This window comes from Elgaria multicarinata, chromosome 1 (genome assembly GCF_023053635.1).
Source record: "Elgaria multicarinata webbii isolate HBS135686 ecotype San Diego chromosome 1, rElgMul1.1.pri, whole genome shotgun sequence".
Classification (NCBI taxonomy): domain Eukaryota; kingdom Metazoa; phylum Chordata; class Lepidosauria; order Squamata; family Anguidae; genus Elgaria; species Elgaria multicarinata.
The window spans coordinates 69557751-69581381 of record NC_086171.1 but is presented as its reverse complement, the minus strand read 5'-3'; the positions used below and the strand labels follow the sequence as shown (position 1 = coordinate 69581381).

General features: G+C 42.0%; 1 protein-coding gene across 2 annotated transcripts; it reads left to right on the top strand.

The window, feature by feature from the left end:
- The first annotated feature begins 602 nt into the window (after nt 1–602).
- PPP1R17 (protein phosphatase 1 regulatory subunit 17) lies at nt 603–22553 on the top strand. 2 transcript variants are annotated; one of them, XM_063116145.1, is made up of 5 exons: nt 603–869; nt 8464–8570; nt 10570–10722; nt 12922–13074; nt 22458–22553. In XM_063116145.1, the coding sequence occupies exons 2-5, from the start codon at nt 8489–8491 to the stop codon at nt 22535–22537; spliced, it is 468 nt and encodes a 155-aa protein (XP_062972215.1). In that variant the 5' UTR covers nt 603–869; nt 8464–8488; the 3' UTR covers nt 22538–22553. The 2 variants fall into 2 exon arrangements, with proteins under 2 accessions (XP_062972215.1, XP_062972224.1); XM_063116154.1 differs by lacking the exon at nt 603–869 and having other exon boundaries at nt 8417–8570.
- The last annotated feature ends 1078 nt before the right edge of the window (nt 22554–23631 follow it).

Here is a 23631-nt window from a genome sequence, read left to right as displayed (position 1 = left end):
AAATGGCCCAAGTGAAGTCCCTTTCATGTGAATGGTTAAAGGGCTCCAATTCATAGCACTGCCAACTGGGCAGAAAGTTTCCTCTTTCCAGAGACCGGGCATGTTTGTATGTCTTTCCCCATTCCAAACAAAACCTCTATCCAAAGCTTTGGGCTAAAATAGCCAATTCTGGTCACACTTGGCATGTACACAGTAGCCACAGAAGACTCCCCGCCTAGGTCCCTAAATGGCACCAGTGTGCCAAGTCCGTGTAACAAACCAATCCATAAACACACACAACCACCACAGTCGTCAGCAAAACCTCATTCCTAGACACGACGTACCTTGCTCTGAATGTTTATATGTCGCGTCCAAACCAGTTCCCCGCCTCACCTCCTCACTCTCTATTTTGCTCAGCAACCATTTAGCTCGTTTGCCTTGGGGGGGGGGGACGGACGGACCTGGATTTGGTTCTGACAGGCAACAGAGTTTGAGAGGTTTCATTCGCTAAAAGTTTAAATTTGGGTCTGCTCTGCCCATGTGCATTACCCTTTCTCGTTACACGCTCAACTATATCAGCGGCCAGTTTCGGCCACCAAATCCTTTGGAGCACACTGTTGGCATTTTTCTTTTCACTTTCCCCCTTCCTCTTTATGACACTGATCTGAACAGCGGCAAGCACTCCATCCTCTAAAGCTGCTAGTGCACAGGCTAAAGGTTACTCTGTTCTCCCTTCCTGGGGGTACTTGGGAAACAAGGCATTGTCATAGCAACGGCTACTGCTGCTCCCTAGATAAGGCGTGCGTGAGCATTCAGTGCCAGCAGAGGAGAAAGTTCCTGCTCCGGTGAACACTGACTCCATATCACACCTATCCCAGCTCCACTGGTTGGTAAGTTCTTTAGTACTTTTGCTGGGGAAGAGGGGGAATATATTTTTTTTCTTCCCAAGGAAGCAAATATCTGTCTGTGCTGTGATAGTGGCACAGGTCACAGATCAGCTCCTCTGTCAGGTCGACTTAAAGTAGGGGAACAGAAGGCTCTATCTGAGAAAAGTTGCAAACTATGAACTGAAAGAACTGAGAAAGGGAAAATATAGTTTATTTGAATGTTATTCCCTGCTTGATCTACACTCCCATGGTGATGGGGCATTTGGATTTTGGACTGTGCAGTTCAATCCTGAACACATTGATGTGCAGTCTCAAACATTTAAAGGGACGGCATTTCCAATCATCTGTCCAACATATACACACCAATCTGATCCTATGCATATTTACTTGGAAGTAAGTCCCACTGAATTTAGTGGGCTTTCCTCCTAGATAATTGTACATAGAATTGCAGGCTGCAAGCATAGACACACTTACCTAGGAGAAAAATCCATTGAACTTACATGTTTCAATGAAACTTGTTTAAGACATGTTTAGTAAACCTATTTAGGACTGGGCTGTTAGTGTTGCATTACAAAGCAGCTTAAACTGATGTGTTTTAGCTTAATTCACTCTGCATCTATTTCTAACTAAATGCACTTTTGCACCTAAAAGTCAAAGAGTGTGATCCACAACCCAGTTAAGTATTCAGACTGATGTAGATTTACACTGAAATCCTAAATAGTTCCCATGAAATCATTATATACAGTCAAATACGCATAGCATTGAAGTGCTGTTTGAGTTTTAAATCCATGGGGCTTAATCAGTTTAACTCTGAGAATGTCAATTTCGCTCGGTTGAGAACCAGATGCTGAAAAGCATTTAGAGGCATTTCCAAGTATAAAAGCTTTTGTTTGAAATTTGAGGGGAGAGGTGAACTGGTAGATGTTTTTCATCTACACTGACTAAATTGAACCCTACTCAGATAGTTGAAGGTCTTTCCGTTGTTGTTGTTTTCAAGTTGATATTCTTTGAATCACTTCAAGAATGTGTTTCTTTTGGCAACCTCATTTTTAAAAAATTCCATACCTTGCAACATTTCTACATCTACAGAGAATGAAAAAAGATTATGCTTCTGTGTATACTCTAGTTTTATGACAGCTTGTAGAGTTTAGGGTATGATATAGAAATCAAATACATAATCAATATTGCTTTAGGGGGAAATTTTGAGAATGAATACCCTATTTGATTTTTAAGCTTCTTAGTTTTATCATAGAAATATTGCCACAATACTAACAGGTTATAGCTAAAAACCAAATCTTTAATGCCTCCTCATGCTTCCCCTTGAGCATGTACTATTACTATGTACTATTACTATGTTTTTGTACTTTTCATGTGCTAACCATTCATCTCCTGAAAAATTCTATGTGTGCTTAAGTCTAAAAGAAAAATTATATCTCAGCCTTAAACGCACTATAAAGAAGAAAGTTTTGTTGAACTCAGGGATGCCCTTCTTCAACATTAGGGCAAAAGTACTGGAATAACTTTTCAGGATATAGGTCTTCTCTGCTAATGTGGAGATCATCTGTTAATATGGACTGCCCTTGCAATCCGGGCTTGAGGTGCAAGAGATCAGATTAGTTTTATATCTCTAGTTCACGAAATCCTCAGTGTATAAAACCACAGGCACATCACTATTTTTGGAAGAATTATCAGAGATTTACAAGTTGAAGTGGGCGTACCCCTGTATTTTGAGGTATGACCTAACATATGGGAGCCTGTGGTTAAATATATTCTTTCAGGGTTCACTATCCATAAGAAAGTTGAATGGCCAAAGAGAGGCAGATTTGCTACAAAACTGTAGCAACATCTAGAGGCTGGCAGCTGTTTGTTCTGGCATGATGGCATTTAGAAGGGTGAATCTAGGGCTCTAATTCTTCTCTCTAGGTTGTGGGCATCTATGGCCTTCCAGATGTTTGCGCCTGCATCTCCCATCAGTGCTCACCATTGTCTAAGCTGGCCAGGGTTCATGGGGGAAACTTCAGGAGGGCCACAAGTTGCCCAGCTCTTCCCTAGAGCCTCGCCCACTTTTCTCCTTTGTCCTCAACATCCTCATCTCTATCTCCTGAGGTATTTCACTAGCAGGGGGGAATTACTGGCATAGGGATAGGAAATCAAGGTATTATCACTGCACAGCACAAGAGTGATTCCTGATGAGTGGTTGGTGAGTAGCAAAGGAAACTCTTAGGATGCAATCCTATGGCTGTGGCATGCTGGGAATTGTAGGACTTTTTTTCTTTCTAAAAATGCACAGGATTGAGCCCTTATGCTGGTGGTGGCACCAGCATCAGTAGGATTGCTTGCACCACTACTACAAGGAGTTCTGGGGCTCATCTACACCAAGCAGGATATAAAAGGCAGGAGCCACACTACTGCTTTCTAGAGGTATTGAAGTGCACTGCAGGGTCTACACTACTGCTTTATAGTGGTACTGAAGTGCACTGACAACTGTTGGGGCCCATGACACATCTACACCATGCAGGATGTACCACTATGAAAGCGGTATGAAAGTGGTATATGTGATGTGTCAATGGGCCCCAACAGTTGTCGGTGCACTTCAATACTGCTATAAAGCAGAAGTGTGGCTCCTGCCTTTTATGTACTGCTTTCATACTGCTTTCAAAGTGGAATATCCTGCTTGGTGCAGATCAGCCCCTGGAGTACGCTAACATTAGGGTGACCATATGAAAAGAAGGGCAGGGGTCTTGCATCTTTAACAGGTGTATAGAAAAGGGAATTTCAGCAGGTGTCATTTGTATTTATGCAGCATACATACAAATGATACTTTTGTATCTGGTCATGAGGGCAGGGCTCCTGAAGCTTTAACTCTTGTGATGAAGAGAAAATTTCACCAGGTTCTCCATATATACAAATGACACCTGCTGAAATTCCCTTTTCAATACAACCGTTAAAGATACTGGAGCCCTGTCCTCCTTTTCATATGGTCACCCTAGCTAACATTGTTTATTTAAATTGCTTTAACTGTTTACATTATTTAAATTTTTCTATGTTAAAAAAATTAAACTATTTTTGTTGTGTTGTATTTTGTATTTTTATGAGATCTTGTAAACCTCCTGGAGAGCTTCAGCTATGGGGAGGTATAGAAATGAATTAAATAATAATATACTAACAGTAATTCCGAAGACGGACAAGGTAACCACCATGCAGTATCCAGAAACTGTGCTTATAAAAACCAGAAGTCTTTTTGCAGATAGTGCATGTATGCTTTCAATTGTATTTTGATTTAGAATGAAGGCTAGAAACTTAAAAAGAAGAAGAAAACGAAGAGGAACAAGCTATATTACCAGAAATTCAAATTCAATAGCATATCTCCGTTGGTGCACAGACCTCTATGCATGCCAAGTGTACCTTTATGCGTAGCCTAGCTTTTCGTTCGCTCCATGGATAACTGCTGACGTGTGCAAAATTGAGTTTAGGATTCCTGAGCCCCATGAACCAGAAGCTCACCAATTTCAATTGGCAAGATGCCACATGAACCTATGGATCTAATGGGTGGGAGGTGTGGCGATATTTATTTGTAAGTACATTACATGGATCTTAAGGTTGTAATCTTATACACAATTATCTGGAAGTAAGTTCCATTGGACTCAATGTGGCTTCCTTTTAAGAAGGCATGGAGAGGATTTACTGCATTAATAATCCAGATAATAATTAATTATCCAATTAATAACTGGGATAATATCAATAGTAATGTTAAGGTATCATGACAATATGGATTACAACCATAGAGAGGGATAAGGAACATGGGGTATTGATAGATCCCGTATTTCGTTTATCATGCAGCAAATACATTCCTGTTCTTTTATTTATTAATTTATACTTTTCACCTCTGTTTTATCATTGTTAACCTTTTTTGGGTGGAGCTTGCATTTCTCCACTCAACTACTTTTGTTCTAGAGCAAGAGTGGGCGGAACATAGACTGGGTTCTATTGGTAGATCTCTGTAGGTGATCTGAAGCATATCAGTAAGGATTTCTGACTCCCAATGGTTTAACAATAGTAGTAACAAAATGATTCCCCACTCAGCCTAAATTATACCTCTTAAAAGAACAACCTTGGGGGTGACCAAGGGTGGATTTTGGTGTGAAGCGAGGGTGAGCTCCATTCAGTTCTGGTACTGAAAACAAATTCCTTGGCTCAATTTTCCCCCAGTGTTAAGTCTATTACTTTTGCACCAGGCTCTAGTTGGTGGGTCGTGGGGTTCTAATACAAAACAAAGTAGATCCAGCAAGCCTGAAATCTGCCCAGCCCTGTTCTAGAGACCTGGAGGATAAGACTGAAGCCCGAGGAATGGCCACACATATCTTTTAGGAAGGTATCTCACAACGCCAAAGTTGAGAAAGTATTTTACCAGGGTGGGACCAGTACCAGAAAATAGTTATATTGGGGTTATGTGGCTTTGGATACTCCCTTCTCCCTCTTCATCTGTTATACTGTTAATTGACTCCTGGACCTAACAGTGTATTGTAAATGGTTCCTGATCTTGTAAATGGTTTAACACTGCATCATTGGCCAACTTGCATTCCAAATTCAGAGAAAAGTCAGACATGGTTTCTTCTTTTTTGAAGAAAAGTGAGAGCCAGCAGGGGGGAGTGATTAATGCAGCCTTCCACAACACAGCACCCTCCACTGACCATGGAGGCTAGGGATGATGGGAGCTGTAGTCCACATAACTAGAGGGCACTAGGTTGGAGGAAGGCTAGGTTAGGGGGGCAGGCTATGACTGGGGAGACACAGGTTCAAATCCCCACTCAGTCACGAAGCTCATGGTGTGACCAGTCACCCCATCGCTGCCTTGTCTACTCCAGAGGGTTGTTGTGAGAACGCACCACAGCAGAAGAACCTGCTGTAAGTTCACATTTTTAACTTCTCCTTTCATTTTTAATGACTACTCAACAAAGGTTCTGATCACATATTGACCATCTCACAGGATGGGGGTTCAGGCAGATATCCGTAGTAGTGTAGCTAAGAAGAGGGCGCCCCATTGAAGTCAACTCTATTCACCTCCAGCAGACAGCAGGCATTCTTGTCAGTCTGTTTTCCACCTGTAAAATAGGCTTACAAGGTCCTGTGCCCTCCATGACTGATATAAAAATTAACGATGCAATTGTTGCAAGGCATGTGTGGATTTGTGTGTGACCATGGGGAACAGCCCTCTGCTGTTGCTGCACCATAGCTCTGTAAGTGGCAGCCATGCATATTTTATAGAGTTCACGGCCTGCGGTACATATGCAGAAGCTTTCATCTGGTTTGTAAGCCTACAGCCTTGGGGGGTCAGGGACGCAGCCGCAGGGTGTCGATGGAGCGAAGCGATGTGCAAACTGTGATTCTTGGAATTACAGTCATGTTTCAAGAGAGCCATCAGTCCAGCCTGCCTTTCTGTTAACACTGGTTCTTTCTTCCTTTATGCACTTGACAACTGTTATAGACATATCACAGTTCCACCATAATCTCTAGTGCCCTACAGAAGTAAATGAAATTTGCTCTCCCATCTACAAATAAACCGTAATTAGGACCAGCGTGAAGGCTAGGCATGGTCAGGCAGCTGTTGTGGGGCCCCTCCCCAGCAGGGGCCCACTGTCAAGAGTCTCCTGGAGTTGTTCCTCCTCTTCACCATTGCAACTTCCTTATTCACCTGCTTCTCCCTCTGGCCTGGACAATGGTGGAGGTGAGAAGGAGATGCCACCGCCCACTTATCCTCTGACTGTCATGCAAGCAAGTAGTAGCAATGATGAGAAAGGGAGCATCATCAGATGGGGGGGAATTGTGTTTCCCTACCGTCACTTTTCTGTCCCATAATAGGGACGAGCAACTTCCTCTTTTTTCACCTAGGGAAGAAAGAAGAAGCGAGCAATGACCACGTGGCAATATTCAGTGGGTGACGCCCAGAAGGCGGACAATGTCATCAAAAGCATCCATAAGTGGTGTGCAATAAAACACTCGTCTGATGATGCTCAGAGGATGAGGAGCAATAGCAGCTTTCGACAACGCAGTGAGAAGGTAGACTCAGGGAGGGAGGGGCCCCGCTGAGCATGTCTTGCCCGAGAGCTCTCAAAAAACTGCAGTCGTCACTGCCTGTAATTCTGATCTCCTGTCTGTGGAACCCTTCCCTCTTCAAAGCACAGCAATAATGGGGTGCTCATGTTTCATGACGGGGAAAAACATCCCACTCTCTATTGCTTTGCAAAGCCACCAACACTGGCTGGCGAATGCTAGGAGTTGTAGGACATTTTTTTCTATCTAAACATGCATAGGATCGCACACCCTTAGCATATCAATTGATAAACCTCTTAGTAAGAATGATTCCATCGTTTGCTTACAAAAGGGAGTTGCAGCAAATCGTAGGTTGCGCCAGAAGTTGAGTCCATAAAATCACACGCATATCTTTTTCAAACGTCTCTTTTGTGGCAGAGAGAAGACTGGTTATATCTAAAAGCTGCCTGCAGAAGTGTTTGCATGCCTTCTGGAGTTGTTTATGGGTCTAACCGTACACAGGGTCGGGGGTGGTATGTGAGTTAATTTTTATCTACTGTGGGTTGGTGATGAAATAATATATGTCAAACTAAAAGTGCAAGCCTGACCTAAGATCAACATCCTATGCTCCCCATATTCACCCAAGGGAATAGACTAAATACCAGGTAGGTATTACAGCGATTTGTTAAATCTCCCTTTGTCATCCAGGTCTTAAGAAACAGAAGCTTTTTCCAGAAAAAGATGTCCATATTACTCATCCCTAGCTCAAATTACAGGTGAATTAAGTAGCCCTATTTGGGGGGAGGGGGTGAATCACCCAGCAGTCTTGAGAGGTGTTCCCCCTCTTCTCAGAATGAACAAGCCCAGATGGTTGAATGTTTAGAATGTTATGACAAGGCAAGAGACTGTTGGTTGTTTTATTGTGCTTTTTATGGTTTTAATTTTTGTGAACCGCCCAGAGAGCTTCGGCTATTGGGTGGTATAAAAATGTAATAAATCAATCAATAAATAGACGGGAAGGCAAAATAAGACTGAACATGTAGGTCTGGGCCGCATGACCTGTGACCCACCAAACCAAACGCAGTCCACCAGCCATGGATGGCGGCCCATGTAGGACTGAATAAACCTCTTGTGTTTGTGGCCTGCTCGGGCCTGCAAACAGTGGGGTTGCCAAGATCCTGTGAGACCATAAAATATGTCTAGTTGGTTGCGCTTAGTTTATGGGTCCACATGTAGTACCCCATAATCAGATATGTCTTTAAATACCAGAAAGTGTTAGTGGTTCCTGGGACATTCCTTACATTGCCAAAGCGTTCCATGCATTACTGAAGCATCCCTTACGTTGTAATTATTTTGTTGTTGTTTATGAAGGAAGATAATTTTTACACAAAATACCCCTTGATGGTTGTGTCAACTTAATAACATTCTGGGGAAAATAATCATTAAGAATTGGGGGCAGGGGGAGAGAAAACGAACGCTTCCTAAATTGAAGCAGCAAAACATGTGTTAGCGTGTGACATGCATAGCATACCTGTCTGTACACCCTGTATTATTCTGTTTCTCATAGCTTCTAAAGAACACCGTCTTCAGTGATGTCAACTGAATATGTGCAGCCATCACATGATATCTCAGAAGACAGATTGGATGGGCAAGATACCAACTGTAACCATTTAGGTCAGTCTTACAGAGGTGATGTCAGTGCCTGCTGTTCTCTAGAAAAGGTCTTCTTTGCATCATTAAGTGCTGCCCGTTGTCATCCCATCCCCCATACACCCCTCAGCAGAACAACTGCTCCTCATGAAACCTGATAGACTGTGCCTTCTGGTGACACATCTGATGCCAGATGGAGAAGCAATGGGTGGGGCTGGGTAGTGGTGTTCTCTCTCTCTCTCTCTCTCTCTCTCTCTCTCTCTCTCTCTCTCTCCTGCGCTCAGCATATAAAAATTAGCCAAAGCTGTAGCAATAAATTAATCAAAGAAGAAAAAGAAGAAAGGGGGAGGGGGAGAGAACACTACACTTAAATCTTTTCTCCTTTAATATGACCATACGCAAGGCTTTCCAGACAAATTTTTACACAACAATGTTGTCTAGAGAATTTTAAACTTGACTCCAAATCTTTTGACAAATTGACTCCTGCTTCACCAGGAGAAATTTACACCTGGCTTGCTGTGCCCTTCTCATCCCTCGCACATATTTCAGAATCTTTAATTTACCTCAGGGTTGTGAAGAGCTCTGACTTCACTGAACTGGACACAAATGTTTGTGGAATTTGCTCTTATGACTAACATGGTAGTGAGAAGCAACATGATTTCAGTAATCCTCAACAACCAGATTTGCCAAACTCATTTTGGCCTGTTGTTCAAATCCACGTTGGGCTCTTTCCACACTGCTTTTGTCCTTTTGCACTGTGCAGTGAATGGCATAAAAATCGGCTTGAGATGAAAAATAGTGATGTCATTTTCTCCTAAGAAAGCAGAGGTTGCATGCACTATTAATTTTATTTATTTATTTGTTACATTTCTAATCCACCCAATAATCAATGTTCTCTGAGTGGATTACAAACATTAAAAGATTGAAATACAATGGAAACAGTAAAAAATATATATAAAATAAACTACAAAAATTTAAAAGAATAAAATACAATTCAATACAAAACAAAACAACCAACAACACAGGAATTGATAAAACAGCTATAAAAATCTAGAACTAGTTCTCTAAAAGTCCTGGGAGAAAATAAGGGCTTTTGCCTGGCACAAAACAAAACAAAAAAATCTAAGGGCCAGGCAGGAGAACCTCTTTCGGGAGTTAGTTCCATCAGTGGGGTGCCACAAGCGAGAAGGCCCTCTCTCATGTAGCCACCCATCTAACTTCCTTTGACAGGAGCAGCCAGAGCAGGGTCTCCAAAGATGACCTAAGGGTCTGAGCAGGTACATATGAAAGGAGATGATCCATTAGATACTCTGCCCCCAAGGTGTTTAGGACTTTAAAGGTCAACACTAAAGCCATAGCTAGAAGGGGCGAAATCCCAGGGTGATCCCTGGGATCGTCCCTGTGCATTCACATGATGCACAGGGGATTCCGGGATCAGGGAGGGATGATCCCTCCCTTGCCCTGGGATCTCGCCCTACCCTTTTGGCTGGGTTTTTCCACGGTATCAGGCTGAGCCCGAGATCGCGGGACATGTGGCCGGGCGCCGCGGTTTGTCCCAGCTCCTTGTGTGCATCTTCTCCTTTAAGAAAACAAAACAAAAAAATGGCAGGTGCAATGCCTCTCCTTCCGAGGCCGTCATGCACCACGTGTAAACGGAGGGAGGAACTTGCGATAAAAACATTGCAAGATCTTCACCCCTCCATCGCGCAATAACAGGTAGGTCTAGCTAAGGCCTAAGAAATTTGGCTCAGAAATGGTATTGTTACAGTTTCACTGACCACAGAATTAAGAAGTGTTGCTTCCAAGTAACCCCACCCACCCCTTCATTTGCTAGTGTTCTGAATTAACAACTACCCCCACCAGACTCCCCTGAACCTTTTCAGTGTTCTCATGAACGCTTGACTGTGGTTGTTCCTACGCTGAATTTTCAGGGAGCTGCAACCCTTGTGAGAAAGTTGCTGCCCAAAGTCAAACTTTAGGTGATGATGTTTTGATCAATTTTGTCTTCTTTTTAAAAATGCAGATGACCTTTCTGAGCAGTTGCTTAAAAGCTGTGAACTCAAAAAGATACCGAAAAAGGGGAAAACTCTTCAAGTCTCTCAGAAAACTGAGCTGGAACAAAAAAAACCAAAGAGGAAAGATACACCAGCAATACATACTCCACCGCCAATAGCAGGTTAGCACTATTGATACTTTAGCTACTGCACATGGACCCACTGATATGTACGTGGATCTCAAATTGAATAACAGCGTATTGTCTGCTATTGTTTCCACAGTCTTTCTATGGTGGTACAATATGTAACGTGCAGACCGTAAAGGCTGCATCTTACATATTGTAATAATAGCAGGCTGCTAATATTTATACCAGGCCTATCTGATCTAGAACCTTCAAACTTTGTAGTTTGTAGAAGCTGATGTTGTGGAGGCCTGTTGCTTTGTATGTCAGTACAGGACTTGGGAGCCTTATCAGACACAACATCAGTTTGGTCCCTTGCTACTCTGGGTCCCACGCTCAGGACTATAGATTCCCATCGAATCCACAGAGACCCTGTTTATACATATTCAATTCTACTATGCTGCTCCACATTATTGATACATGTTTACATCATGTCCATCATGGCATTCCTGAGGAGGGAGTAGGTTAAGAATTCTACCTCCAGGACACAACTTTTAATACACTCACACCTGACATGGTCCTCTTGGTTTGGCAGGATCAGCACATGCCACTCTCAGGGACAGGGCCCACCACTGATGCAGTACATGCCCTGGGCCCTCCTTTTTATAAGCATCTGGGTCTGGCAGCCACCATTTTAATTTCCCACAATGCCGCTGATGTGAAGTTACTTCAGGACATTGTGGTTAAATTAAATGGCATTTCCCTGCCACTTGACACCAATTCACCAGCGCCACCAGGTAAGGCTGCTAGGGCGCACCAGGAGCTCACAAGAAGGCTGCTAGGACTCCCAAAGATAGGAGCTAACAAGATGGTACCGATGCTAGAGCCTCCTCAAGCCTGATCCAGCTAGGGTGACCATATTTGGGAAACCAAAAAAGAGGACACCTAGTATGTGTGTGGGGAAGCAGCTTTCTGAGTCCTGCAGAAAGTACATTATTCCCCCGCCACCTTAAAGAACCTGATTGGAGTGGAGGAGGGGAAAGGATTTCATTCTGCACCACCACCATCCACTCCAATTGGGGCCTTTTCTATAGCGTCCACGAATGACCCACTTTCCCCTTCAAGACCTCAATTGGAGCTCGGGGTGGGGGAATGATGTGCCTCAAGGAAGCATGTCACTCCCTCCTGCCATGCTAATGGCAGCCTTAAAGAGGAAGGTGTGTCATTCCAGGACATTATTGAAAATTATAGAAAATCCCCCCTGACACCATGGAAAGAACAAAAACCAGGACAAATCCGGGGAAATCCTGACAGTTGGTCACCCTAGATCCAGCCAAACTTTTGGCTGAGGCTTTATAGCTGGCCCGGTCTTGTGATGAACTGCTCGATATGCCACACCCTTTAAGGCCCTGCCTAATGTGATACTGGTATGTAATATGGAATGTATGTAATATTGGGACGCTATACGTCAAGAGTGCAAAACCTCAGGCCTGAGGGCCGCATGCAATCCTCCAGTGGTCCCCAGAAGGCTGTACGCTCTTCCCCTCTTCAACGATCCTGTCTTTTGTGCAATTTTCCCCCATTCTAAAAAGTTGAAATTCCTCTCGTAAGGCTTGGCTTTAAGCTATAATATGCTGGTAGTATGTTGTTGTTTGCCCAGCACCTTTTACCTTCAGCCTCACTCACCACTGGAATGTGCCCCCCCCCCCGAGCTTCTCTGAAATGTAATTGAGCCCTCAGGCTAAAAGAGGTTCTGCACCTCTGCTTCATTATTAATATTATTATTATTATTATTGTTACTATTATTTATATCCTGCCTTTTTCCCAGTACTGGGACTCAAGGCGGTTTACAAAATTAAAACATGTACAATTAAAACATATAAATATAAATTACAACTGTTAAAATAGAATTAAACCTACAGTAAAATTAAAAACATGTTTTTTAAAAATTGAAAACTGTATAATGTGCTGCAGGTCTGGTATTGCTGCATATTGCCCTGAGAGCCCTGCGCTATATGAGGGAACTGAAGAAGGGTGAAGGGAGGTAGAAGGCATGGGGCTTACTGAACCATAAAATTCAATACACTTTAAATGAAAGAAAAATATATAGAAGCTGCACTGGACTAGAGATGTGGTGTGGCGTGGTGGGGGTGTATTTTCTGAGCAGGATTTTTGCCTGTCATTGCATTACTTCATGCTGATGAAAAGATCTCAATGGTTTACAAAGACTATCTTCCATTTCCTATGGTATTTCTATAGGCATCCTTTCGGACCACTTAATTAGGAGGTGTGACCTCTCCGAGAAACCACCAAAGAGTAACACCAGTCTAGCATTTCAAAAAACAGAACAGGAACAGAAAAAACCCAGAAGAAAAAATACACCCGCAATAAATACACCACCTGTAATTGCAGGTAAGGGAAGTATGGAAGAACGTAGTAAAAAGCATTTAAAGGACTGTTGTGTGGGTCTTGAATAGATTGCGTTTCAGGGATAGTTTTGCATTTATGTTTGTTTGGTTTTTAATGGTGGGAGTATATGACCATATTCACTGTGGCATTGCTTGTTTGATAGACTAGTAAAATATACAGCCCTCTAACCGTTAGATAAGACACACACTTAATATATATTTTATCTTTTCCATAATTGCCCCCACACCCTCTCCAGGAGTAGTTCCACTAACTATTCTATCTCTTACTTTACTATTCGGTATCTATATGTCCTCTGGAATGTCCATCCCTCTATATAGCAAACAAAGATGCCATTCATTAATGGACTTTCAATCTAAAAGAAGTGTAATTTTCTCAGGAACACACACAATATTTTAGGCATTACCAACGCTGTCCAGCACACGCAGAGTTAACTCATTGATCAGCTTTTTCAAAGCCATCTCTTCCTGAGAAAAGCTTTAAAATGGATCAAAGAGCCTCTAAAACTAGAAAGCAACTAGAAGTGATGCTACATCTATTATGCTTTTATGTCACGTGAGCGGCAAATTCATCAGCCGGTTTTTTCAAGTGTTTGGCTAAAAGGCACCATCTGGCGTCACACATCCAAACTTATTTATTTATTTATTTATTTATTACATTTATTACATTTCTATACTGCCCTGGAGCTCTCTGGGCGGTTCACAAAAATTAAAAACATTCAAAGTATAAAACAACAGTATAAAACCATAATATAAAATACAATATAAAAGCTCAACCATAAAAACAGCAGCAATGCAAAATTACAAATTTAAAACACCAAGTTAAAATTTGTATTAAAATTTGTATTAAAACAAACAAGCTATCAGTTCTCAAACTTATCAGCGCTCACTTATTCTGAAGCAGAAAGTATGTTTACATTGTTGTTAAGATATGACCTTTGTAGTTTTAAACTGGAAATCCACAAATCGCAGAAACATGTTATATATCGAGCAAATACGGACTGTCAGAAATGATTCGTGTCAAAATAAATTGTATTCCTTGACGATGGTCCGATGAAAAAATATCATAAGCACAGTCAGGGGTTTTTCATTATTGGGTATGGAAGGTAAAAAAGGAGGGGAAAGCATAACCCTTTGCCAGATCACTGCCATTTTCTATAAACAGAACATGTGGTTTACTTGTCCTTCAAATGTAGTTCTACATTTTCCACATCTGGGCTACTACCAGGTTTGATGGGGCCCTGGCCAAGATGCTCTGCAGCACTGATCCCCCCCCCCCCAAGACCTTGCCAGGAATAAATGGGGAGCAGAGGAATAGGCCAGTATTCCTTCAGTCCATCACAGTTAAGCAAGCATGAGCAACTTCAAGTGGTTTGGAGACACACATTGGATCACACTTCTGCCACTACTGGTGAATTTGATGCAATGGTGGCAACAGCAAACTGCCCAGCGATTTTAGAAGGGAATAAGACACATGTGGAGCTCACACATTGTTTTCAAGCAGAATCATGCTCCTGGGAGAGAAAGTCTGTTTCCAAACAAGGTGCCTGTTCCCTGTGGGCCTTGTTTTCTTCCAAAATGACTGGGCGGAGGGGGGGGGGTTGTAGGGTGACCATATGAAAAGGAGGACAGGGCTCCTGTATCTTTAACAGTTGTATTGAAAAGGGAATTTCAGCAGATGTCATTTGTATATATGGGGAACCTGGTGAAATTTCCTCTTCATCACAACATTTGAAACAATTTTTAAACACTCAGCCAGGCCAAAGCTCATTTTGGAGTCAGTTAAAACTCAACATATGCTGTTAAATGCCTGGGAGAAAAAGAAAGTCTTTGCCTGGTGCCGAAAAGATAACAATGTTGGTACCAGGTGGGCCTCATGGAGAGATCGTTCCATAATTGGGGGGGCAACACCACTGAGAAGGCCCTCTCCCTTGTTGCCATCCTCCAAGCTTCCCTTAGAATAGGCCTGTGGAGGAGGACCTTAGATGTAGATTGTAGTGTATGGGTAGGTTCATGTTGAAAGAGGCGTTGTGGTCTCAAGCCATATCTGGTCAGTCTATAAAGGGGCAGGGCTTCTGCAGCTTCAACTGGTCTGACGAAAAGGGAATTTCACCAGGTGCTGCATGCATACAAATGACACCTGCTGAAATTTCCCTTTCAGTACAACTGTTAAAGATACAGAAGCCCTGTCCTCCTTTCCATATGGTCACCCTAAAACTATGAGATCCAGGCTGAATACCACATCCTGAAAAGAATGCCGTAATGTGAGTCGAATCCAACATGGTCAACCGGAGCCACAATCACAACACAAGTCAACGCATTTACAAGAGCAGTTAGCAGCCCAAAACAGGGAGGACATAGCTGCATGACCACCTCAAAATGATCGTGTCAATTGGCCCTTAGTGTGGCTTGGAACTAAAACTGTATTTATACTCCTTTGATATTTGTTTAACCACCATGCAGGGCAGGAGTTAGCATGAGGAAGAGAATGACTAAATGAGCTCTTGTAGAAAGTTCGGCCAAATAAACTCTCAGTTTTACATACCTCTGCCTGAGTAGCCTCCACATGGTTATTTGCTGCAAATAAAAATCAAAGTGTCTTTTCAGTCACTTGTTTCTATTATTTATAACCCATAATGACTCTTTTCTTATTTTCTCTGTAGCTCAATATATGCTACTTATTTTCTTGCCCTCAAACAGATGCCAAAGGCATAGGAAGCAGGCAGTCTCCCGGAGTGCAAACTTCCACTAGTTATTTTCGTTGTTATATGACTTCATGAATAGCTCTGTGAAAACGTTTACCCAAATGGTTTTCTTCATAAAGAGCTGAAAATGGCACATCATATTTATGCCTTCCATGCAGGATAAATCCTCTGATGTTGTCTTTTTAAAGGTATCTTCTGGAAACAATTCAAACTATATGTAAAAATATAAATGATGCAAATGATTTAAATCAATGAATTGGATCCAGGGTCAGTCATGCTTAGAGTATGAAATCCATTGAAATCAAATCTGAGAAGTGGGTCATTTCTGGAAATTTTGAAGCCATGGGAAAAAGACATGTTTTTTTCAGGGGGTTAAAAAACACCTAATTTTCAGAAAAATTGAAGTAATGCAATGTTAGTACTTTTGTATGTTGGAGGAAAATTCTGAGAGTGCCTTGGACTGCAAGAAGATCAAACCAGTCCATACTCCAGGAAATAAAGCCAGACTGCTCACTTGAGGGAATGGTATTAAAGGCAAAACTGAAGTACTTTGGCCACATAATGAGAAGACAGGATACCCTGGAGAAGAGGCTGATGCTAGGGAAAGTGGAAGGCAAAAGGAAGAGGGGCCGACCAAGGGCAAGATGGATGGATGATATTCTGAAGGTGACAGACTTGACCTTGGGGGAGCTAGGGGTGGCGACAGCCGACAGAAAGCTCTGGCGTGGGCTGGTCCATGAAGTCACGAAGAGTCGGAAATGACTGAATGAATAAACAACACAAGTACTTTTTACAGATTGAAAGTCACTTTGTTACTTTAGGAACATAAAATGTAATTATGTCCAAGTTGGTTTGGCATAAAATTATTACATTTGTACAGTGTATTCAAACAATTATTACAAACTGAATTTACTTTAAAAAAACAAAACAAAAAACCTTTTTTGGTAACAAATGGAGTTACAAGCTCCTGAACTGGTAGGAACACCTGAACTGTAAGGAACCTCTTTGGTTTTGCCTGTTTATGAGGAGCAGACAAAAAATAATTTAAAACAACAACAGAGGAAACCATCAACATTAGTAACAAAGAAAAATATTTATGCCTCTGCTAGTCCTCCACAGTGTCAAATGGACATAAAGCACCCATTCCCACAAAAAGAACTGAGAAAAAGGCAGGACCAAGGTTGAGTGAATATACATGAAATTTGATCAGACTCATTTCCTGACCACTATCAGTTTCAGTCTCTGCTTCAGTGGCAGTGCCCCCTAGAGGCAGAAATGCATCTTGCTCTTGCATTTGAGAGTTGAAGTCTCAATTTGCAACCTAGGACTTGCTTGTGCTCGGTGCACAGAAATTGTAATAATCTAATACTGTACATAGTTTTTAGAAATAATTTGGAGAAGTAACTATCTGAACACCTTGTCTTAAACATTTTATTCATCACGCTAAAATAAAACATTCCATAATCCATTTTTTCTTCATTTTTTTCAATTTTTCCAATTTGGGGGATGACGACCAAAAAAGGCTTCAGGGGAAAAAACAGAGGGGGGAGTTTTTTTTCCAAATTTCTCCAGTTTTTCCCCCCAGGCCTCCACATCTCTAGTCATAACTACATCTGGATCCAACCCAATACATATTTAGTCAATGGGCTAATCAAAGGAGCATGTGATTCCCATGTTCCAACACTAGCACTGGCTCCCATTTTGTTTCTGGACAAAATTTCAAAGTACCAGTAATGGCCTATAATGTCCAGAACATCTTGGGACCAGGTAGCCTTATGGATCACCTTCTCTTGTACAAGCCTTGAGACCCTTCTTTTATTCTCACCAATATCTGAGGTACATTTGGCTGGGACACAAGTGAGGGCTTTGATTATAGAGAGCTACCTAGTCCTTTCTCTGATATCCTGCTTTCCAGCAAAGGCCTTTAGCATTATTATTATTATTATTATTATTATTATTATTATTATTATTATTATTATTATTTGTTAGGTTCGATTGTGGTCAATGTTTGGGATTTTATCACTTTTTTGGCTCCTAATAGGTTGTATCTATTCTTCTTTCCCCCGCTATTGATGTAGGTTTTAACTGTTTTGTTGTATTATTTAAATCATCATTGTTGCTAGGCTCTTTGGGCATTTTATGTAGAAACGTAGAATATATCTTGAAGTAATACACACACACACACACACACCATAGATAGCATTTTCTCTTTTCAAAACACTTAGGGTGCAATTTTACCCATCGTTACTATGGAGTAAGCCCCATTTAACACTGTGGAGCTAACATCTGAGTAAACAGACATAGGATTGCATTGTTAAAATTCACATACTGTCCCCCAGAGTATTTTGGATGAATTCAGGATTGGTGTGATCACACTCTTTTATTCATATGAGATACAGAATGAATGGTGCATGTACTGAAAGCAATAGTGTGACTGACTGTGCCATTCTTGCCATCAACAGGGTCAACATTGGGTAAGTTGTGTCCCACCAACTGTTGGGAGATGTTGGGAGTTGTAATCCAACAGATCTGGGGGACACCAATTGGGGAGGACTGGTATAGTGAAATAGTTATTGCAAGTATATATTGTTATCGGTACTGGATGTTGTTAACTGACCAACAGGTATGTCCTGTGCTTATAAAAATGTGGTATGTTTTAAATGAAGTGCAATTGAGTTAATATTATATTGCAATGCATTATAATTGTGGCTATTGTATGTGTTTGTGTACTGCTTTGAGCACAATGTATTATGGGAAATGTATTATACATTTCCCACAATGTATTATGGGAAATTGATTAAGAGCACAATACTATGCATGTATAGACAGAAAAACCCTACAACTACCAGCATTCCCTTTCTGAGAGGAAAGTTGTAGGACTTTTTTTCCATCTAAACATGCATTTGATTGTTCCTAAGACTAGGATGTCTAATCTCTCACTCTGAGGAGTAATGCCTTCCTCTGGAGATCCTGAGAATTAGGCTAAACTCCTTCCCATTTTAAGTTGAACTTTGCCAGACGTTTTGTGGTTTCAAAACAGAGGAGATTAGTCACTAAAACAAAGGCCAGTTTGTGTATCATAAATCCACTAGATGCATTTCATTAATTTAATTATTATTACCTTTGTATCCCGCCTTTTTTCCCCTGGCAAGGAACCCAAGGCCACTTACATGGTCCTCCTCCTCTCCATTTTATCCTCACAACAACAACCCTGTGAGGTCGGTTAGGCTGAGAGTCAGTGACTGGCCTGAAGTCACCCAGTGAACTTGGTGGTGAAGTGGGGACTAGAACCCAGGTCTCCAGACTCCAACACCCTACTAGCTCACCTTGTGGATCAGGCTCTTTTCTTTGTGCCTCACTCTGAACCTTCCTTTTTGCATATTTCTGCAAGGCACTGGCCTGCAGCCCATGAAAGAGTCCTGGCATGATAATAGTGTGACGGTTGTTTATGTACACAAGCCTGGGTGTCACACTGCAAGTTGTACCTTTGGCTTTCCGGGACTTTGTTATTTGTATGATTTTTACATGCCTACTCAGAAGCTAGTCCCACTTAGTTCAATGGGTCTTACTCTCGGGTAAGTGGGTAAACAGCTGCAGCCTTAATCATGTGTATTTAGCTCTAATATGAAAGGAGGTATTTATTTCCCGTTAGCATAGCAGCATAACTTGTATAAGAATCAATCCAATACTAAACATATGTAGTGTCAACCACTGATTCGTCATCCCTTCCTCCAGGTTGTAACTCCGACACAATCTTTTCGTTTCACCTAACCCCACTAAAGGGTTCTCATTGATGCATTCCTCCTTTGACTGGGATGCAGAGGGGAACAAAGCCATTCTGTGTGACACGGCTTCTTTTCCTCCGTCTCCAGACGTTATGAAGCCTTTCATTCTTTGAAGATTTTTTCATAGCAGAAAAGAAGGAAAATGGCAAGGCAAGGCCTCGTTGAATCAACACAACTAACCCTCAGGGTAAAAGCCCACTGACAGGAAACAGTCGGAGGCTGATTTATTAAGGAGCCTTGCTTGGCCTCAGACTGTGAAGTCCCTCAACCAGTTTATAAATAGCTGCACCAGCTTTTTATACGGGAGGAAAATAAATGCATTGTGCTGTTCGTTCTTTCTGGAATTATTTGTTGTGGTGGTGGTTGTTTCAAAAGGGACTTCGTTAACTTAGTGAAGCCACAATAATTATTCATTTTTACAGTGCTGTGGTATGTCAAATATTTTGTCAACTAGATGAAGGCATTATTCACAACAGCCCTATCATGACGTCGAAGCCCTCTGTCTATCCTAATCCCTCCCAGGCTCCTGCCGCTGGGCCAGAGGACTCCCGGATGCTATTTTGGCCTCTCTGTCCTCCAAAAGAGCTTTGCAGCCTCAGCACCCATCCAACCCTCTCTCCTTCCAAGGGCAAAGATGGGAGCTGAATGGATCCCTGAGTGGATCCATGGTCCCATCCCACCCACAACACACCCATTTTGTTCTTTCAGAAACTAGGATATGGCAGATCCACAGTCAGAACTTCTCCGAGGTTGGAGTTCTGTCTCTGGCTTAAGAAGAGGAGATCCATCACATCCTATGGCCCTTCAGATGCTTTCTAGGGGCCATACGATTGCTGTCTACATAAGTAAATAAAGGAAGCCTCAATTATTCCCAGTTTACAGGTAGAAGATACGTTCGCTTCAGTATTTGACAAAGCACAGTAGATAAAAAAATGTTTTACCTTACGAATGAAAATTACAAGACCCAAAATAAAAGCTCATTGAGACAAGCTCTCTGGCTCTAATCCAGCAAAGTGCACTTAAGGCTGTTATGCAGTACAATCCTATTCATTTTTACTCAGGAGCGTGTTTAATGGGGCTTCCTCCCAGGAAAGCATGTATAAAATTGCAACCTAAATCAGTGGGTTTATGGCTGGCTAGCTATGTATTGGATAGTAGCTTCTGGGCTCTATCACACCAACGATTTAGTGCACTCTAACCATGGCTGGTGTGCAGATTTGCAGCGTGGTACTCACATAATGCCATGCCTGTCCTGAAGACACCCTGCTTCTTCCCCAGCCTTTTCTGTCTTTTCCTAGAACAGGGAAGTCTGGATTATTTTCCCTAAATGTGTTTAATGCGCCCGTAAGCCTCCATGTAGTGCTGTACTCTCATGTTTTCCTTTGTTGGGGACAGGTCCTGTGACAGAAGTCTTACTGTTGATTTGAATGGTCCTGGCAGGGAAAAGAAATCTCTCCCAGCAGCCAGCTCCAAGCCTCAATATATTGTAAAACCCAAACTTTGCATCCCAGGCTTGAAAGTGTTTTTTTAAATCGTGCAATGCCCAAATCTCTGCAGAGACAGGATTGTACTCCCTCGATGCCCCCAAAGAGCCAGACTAAAGGGTAGTTCCGTTTTTGCCAGGCAGAAAGGCAATCTGGTTGAAGTACTCAGCTGACAGGACCTGCTTGTGTATGTCTTATTAAAGGTGGGGGAGGAGCAACCAATGAACTGGAGGGAGAAAGAGGAAGGGGCGGGGTGGAGTGGAAGAGCAAGCAAGCAAAAGAGCAGCGTATTCAGGTGAAAGGGACCATAAGCTTGATGCACTTATGCATTGGAGGTAAAAAAAGTGGAAGCAAAGCAGGGGGGAAATATGTGTGATGGAGCCCTCTGTCTCCAAAGGTAGCCAAGGAAGCTCACAACCGAAATGCATAGAACAGTCTCATTTTTAAGGCAGGCCACTATTTGAAGATATGTATTTTATCATCACTTATAATACTAAGAAAATCACATGAAAAGAGCAAAATTTTCACCCTCCTTATAATTGGCAAGGATTCCATGAATTCCATCTTGTTATGTGTGCTCCCCTTTATTGATCGTGGTGCTTAAAAAAATTGCTTGAGAGAAGTCAATCACAAGAAAGGTCCCAAAAACTTTCATGGAAAATTTTAATACTGGCCCGTAAATGCAGCGATTCCATTTTCAGACTCTGTAACAAACCAGAAGATATTTACAAGAATATCTGCGTACACCTTCTATGTTGCAGGAGGTTAAACCAGGGCACAGGGAAGACAGAGGCTTCTAAAACAAGCAGATGTTTTGAGTGAGGTTTCCAGGGCTGAGACCAAAGTGGGACTACCTTTAGAACTGGCACGCTTTGCCGTCCAAGTATGTTAAAACCCCAGCCTTTGGGGAGGAAATCCACAAGCAGGAAGAACTGTCTGAAATGGCAGACATGAGAATATGATGCCCTTGCACTGTCAAAGAACTTTAATCCTTAATAGACAAATATGGGGAAGCATTAAATGCTATAAACATTTCAGAAACAAGGAAATGAGGTGATTTTCTGGCATCCTAGCCAAATGCCAAAGATCATCACTTTGCTTTGTTAGTCACATAGTTAATGGTTTTAATCAAATCTGCGGAAATTTATAACTCTTCCTAAGGCTTAGGGAAGGTAATAAGCAGTTTAAAACCATAAAATATTCATCTGAAATGGGTAGCCAGATATCCCTTATTTTGAAGGACAGCCATTTCATGAAAACAACATTTAATTTTATACACAGATTCTTCACTGAGCAAAAAGAGGTCCTGAACAATGCAAAAAAGCAAAGTTCATGGTGCAAAGGGAGGCTTACTTGTTCTTATTAATCTGATTTGTCTCCTTTTTCTTGTTGAAGGTATTAAACTACTTAAAGAAGATAAGCAGACCGTGATTGCTGAAGATGAAGAAAAGGAGGCAGACACTTCACCTTTTTAGGTTCCTCACATGTTGCCATGTTTTTGTAAATAATTCTGAATGATTGAGTAGTAGCGTTCTTTTTTTAAAATCCCTTTTTTAAAAAACAGAAAACAAAATCACAAATATAGCCTGTACTGCCTTCATATGTACCATATATTCATGCTGAGACATGTGTAATTAAATATGGATTATCTGGACCATGTTCTCCCTCCGTTAACATATGCGAAAAAGAAATCACAGTGTATCTTCAGTGTTTTAGGTAGCTGCTGTGATTAATCAACGGAAAGGCAAAATCTAGTGGCCAGAGTAATGCCATCCTTCTTATGACTATTCTATTAGGAGAGGGCCAGAACATCCCATGAAATATATTTGTATCCAATCCGACTTTTCCCTCAGTCCTTTACACACACATTCATATGAGACGCCTTCCCCACCAGCCCTCAGCCCACTCAGCTTTCCTTCACCACCCCAACGCTATCCTCTCCTCACCTTTCTTCCAGCAGCACGCATGCCCTCCCACCTTGAAGCCATGTGTGAGATAGTGCCTCCAACTGCAAATTAGATGACTGTAGGCACAACAGCTTCTTGGTGGTCTCCCCCATCCCCACCCACAGACAGTGAAGTAAAACTTCACAACAGGCTTGAATTCTTGTTAGTGGAGTCTGACACTGACTCTAATTCAGACAAAACTGAGGCCAAACATCCATCACATCTGTCGATAAATACAAAATGCACACTCTGTCTATTCTGCCCCATCCCCACCAGCCCTCATCCCACCCAGCTTTCCTTCACCACCACAACACCATTTTCTCCTCACTTTTCTTCCAGTAGCATGCATGCCCTCCCCCCTTGAGACCGTGTGTGAGATTCATCCCGGCCAAGCTGCTCTTTCACTTCAATCACAGTGGCTGCAATGTTTGCCAGTATTCTGTTGCAGCCATCTCCTTGCTTTTGGGCAATGCTTGGGGTTGCTTATTCACAACGGCTATATAATGTGCATTTTTGGGTTGCCCTGAACTAATTCTAAGTTAATTGCACACATTGCAAGTAATGCCTGGTTATCTCTTAGGTTTAAATGAATGTATGAAAATGCAATTCTGGGTCAACTGTCA

What these genes read in the sequence shown, in the direction of transcription:
- PPP1R17 (XM_063116145.1), top strand. Translation starts at nt 8,489, where the DNA reads ATGTCAACTGAATATGTGCAGCCATCACATGATATCTCAGAAGACAGA. An exon ending in TACTCCACCGCCAATAGCAG is followed by an intron (nt 10,723 to 12,921) that starts GTTAGCACTATT and finishes GTATTTCTATAG; the next exon opens with GCATCCTTTCGGACCACTTA. An exon ending in TACACCACCTGTAATTGCAG is followed by an intron (nt 13,075 to 22,457) that starts GTAAGGGAAGTA and finishes TTCTTGTTGAAG; the next exon opens with GTATTAAACTACTTAAAGAA.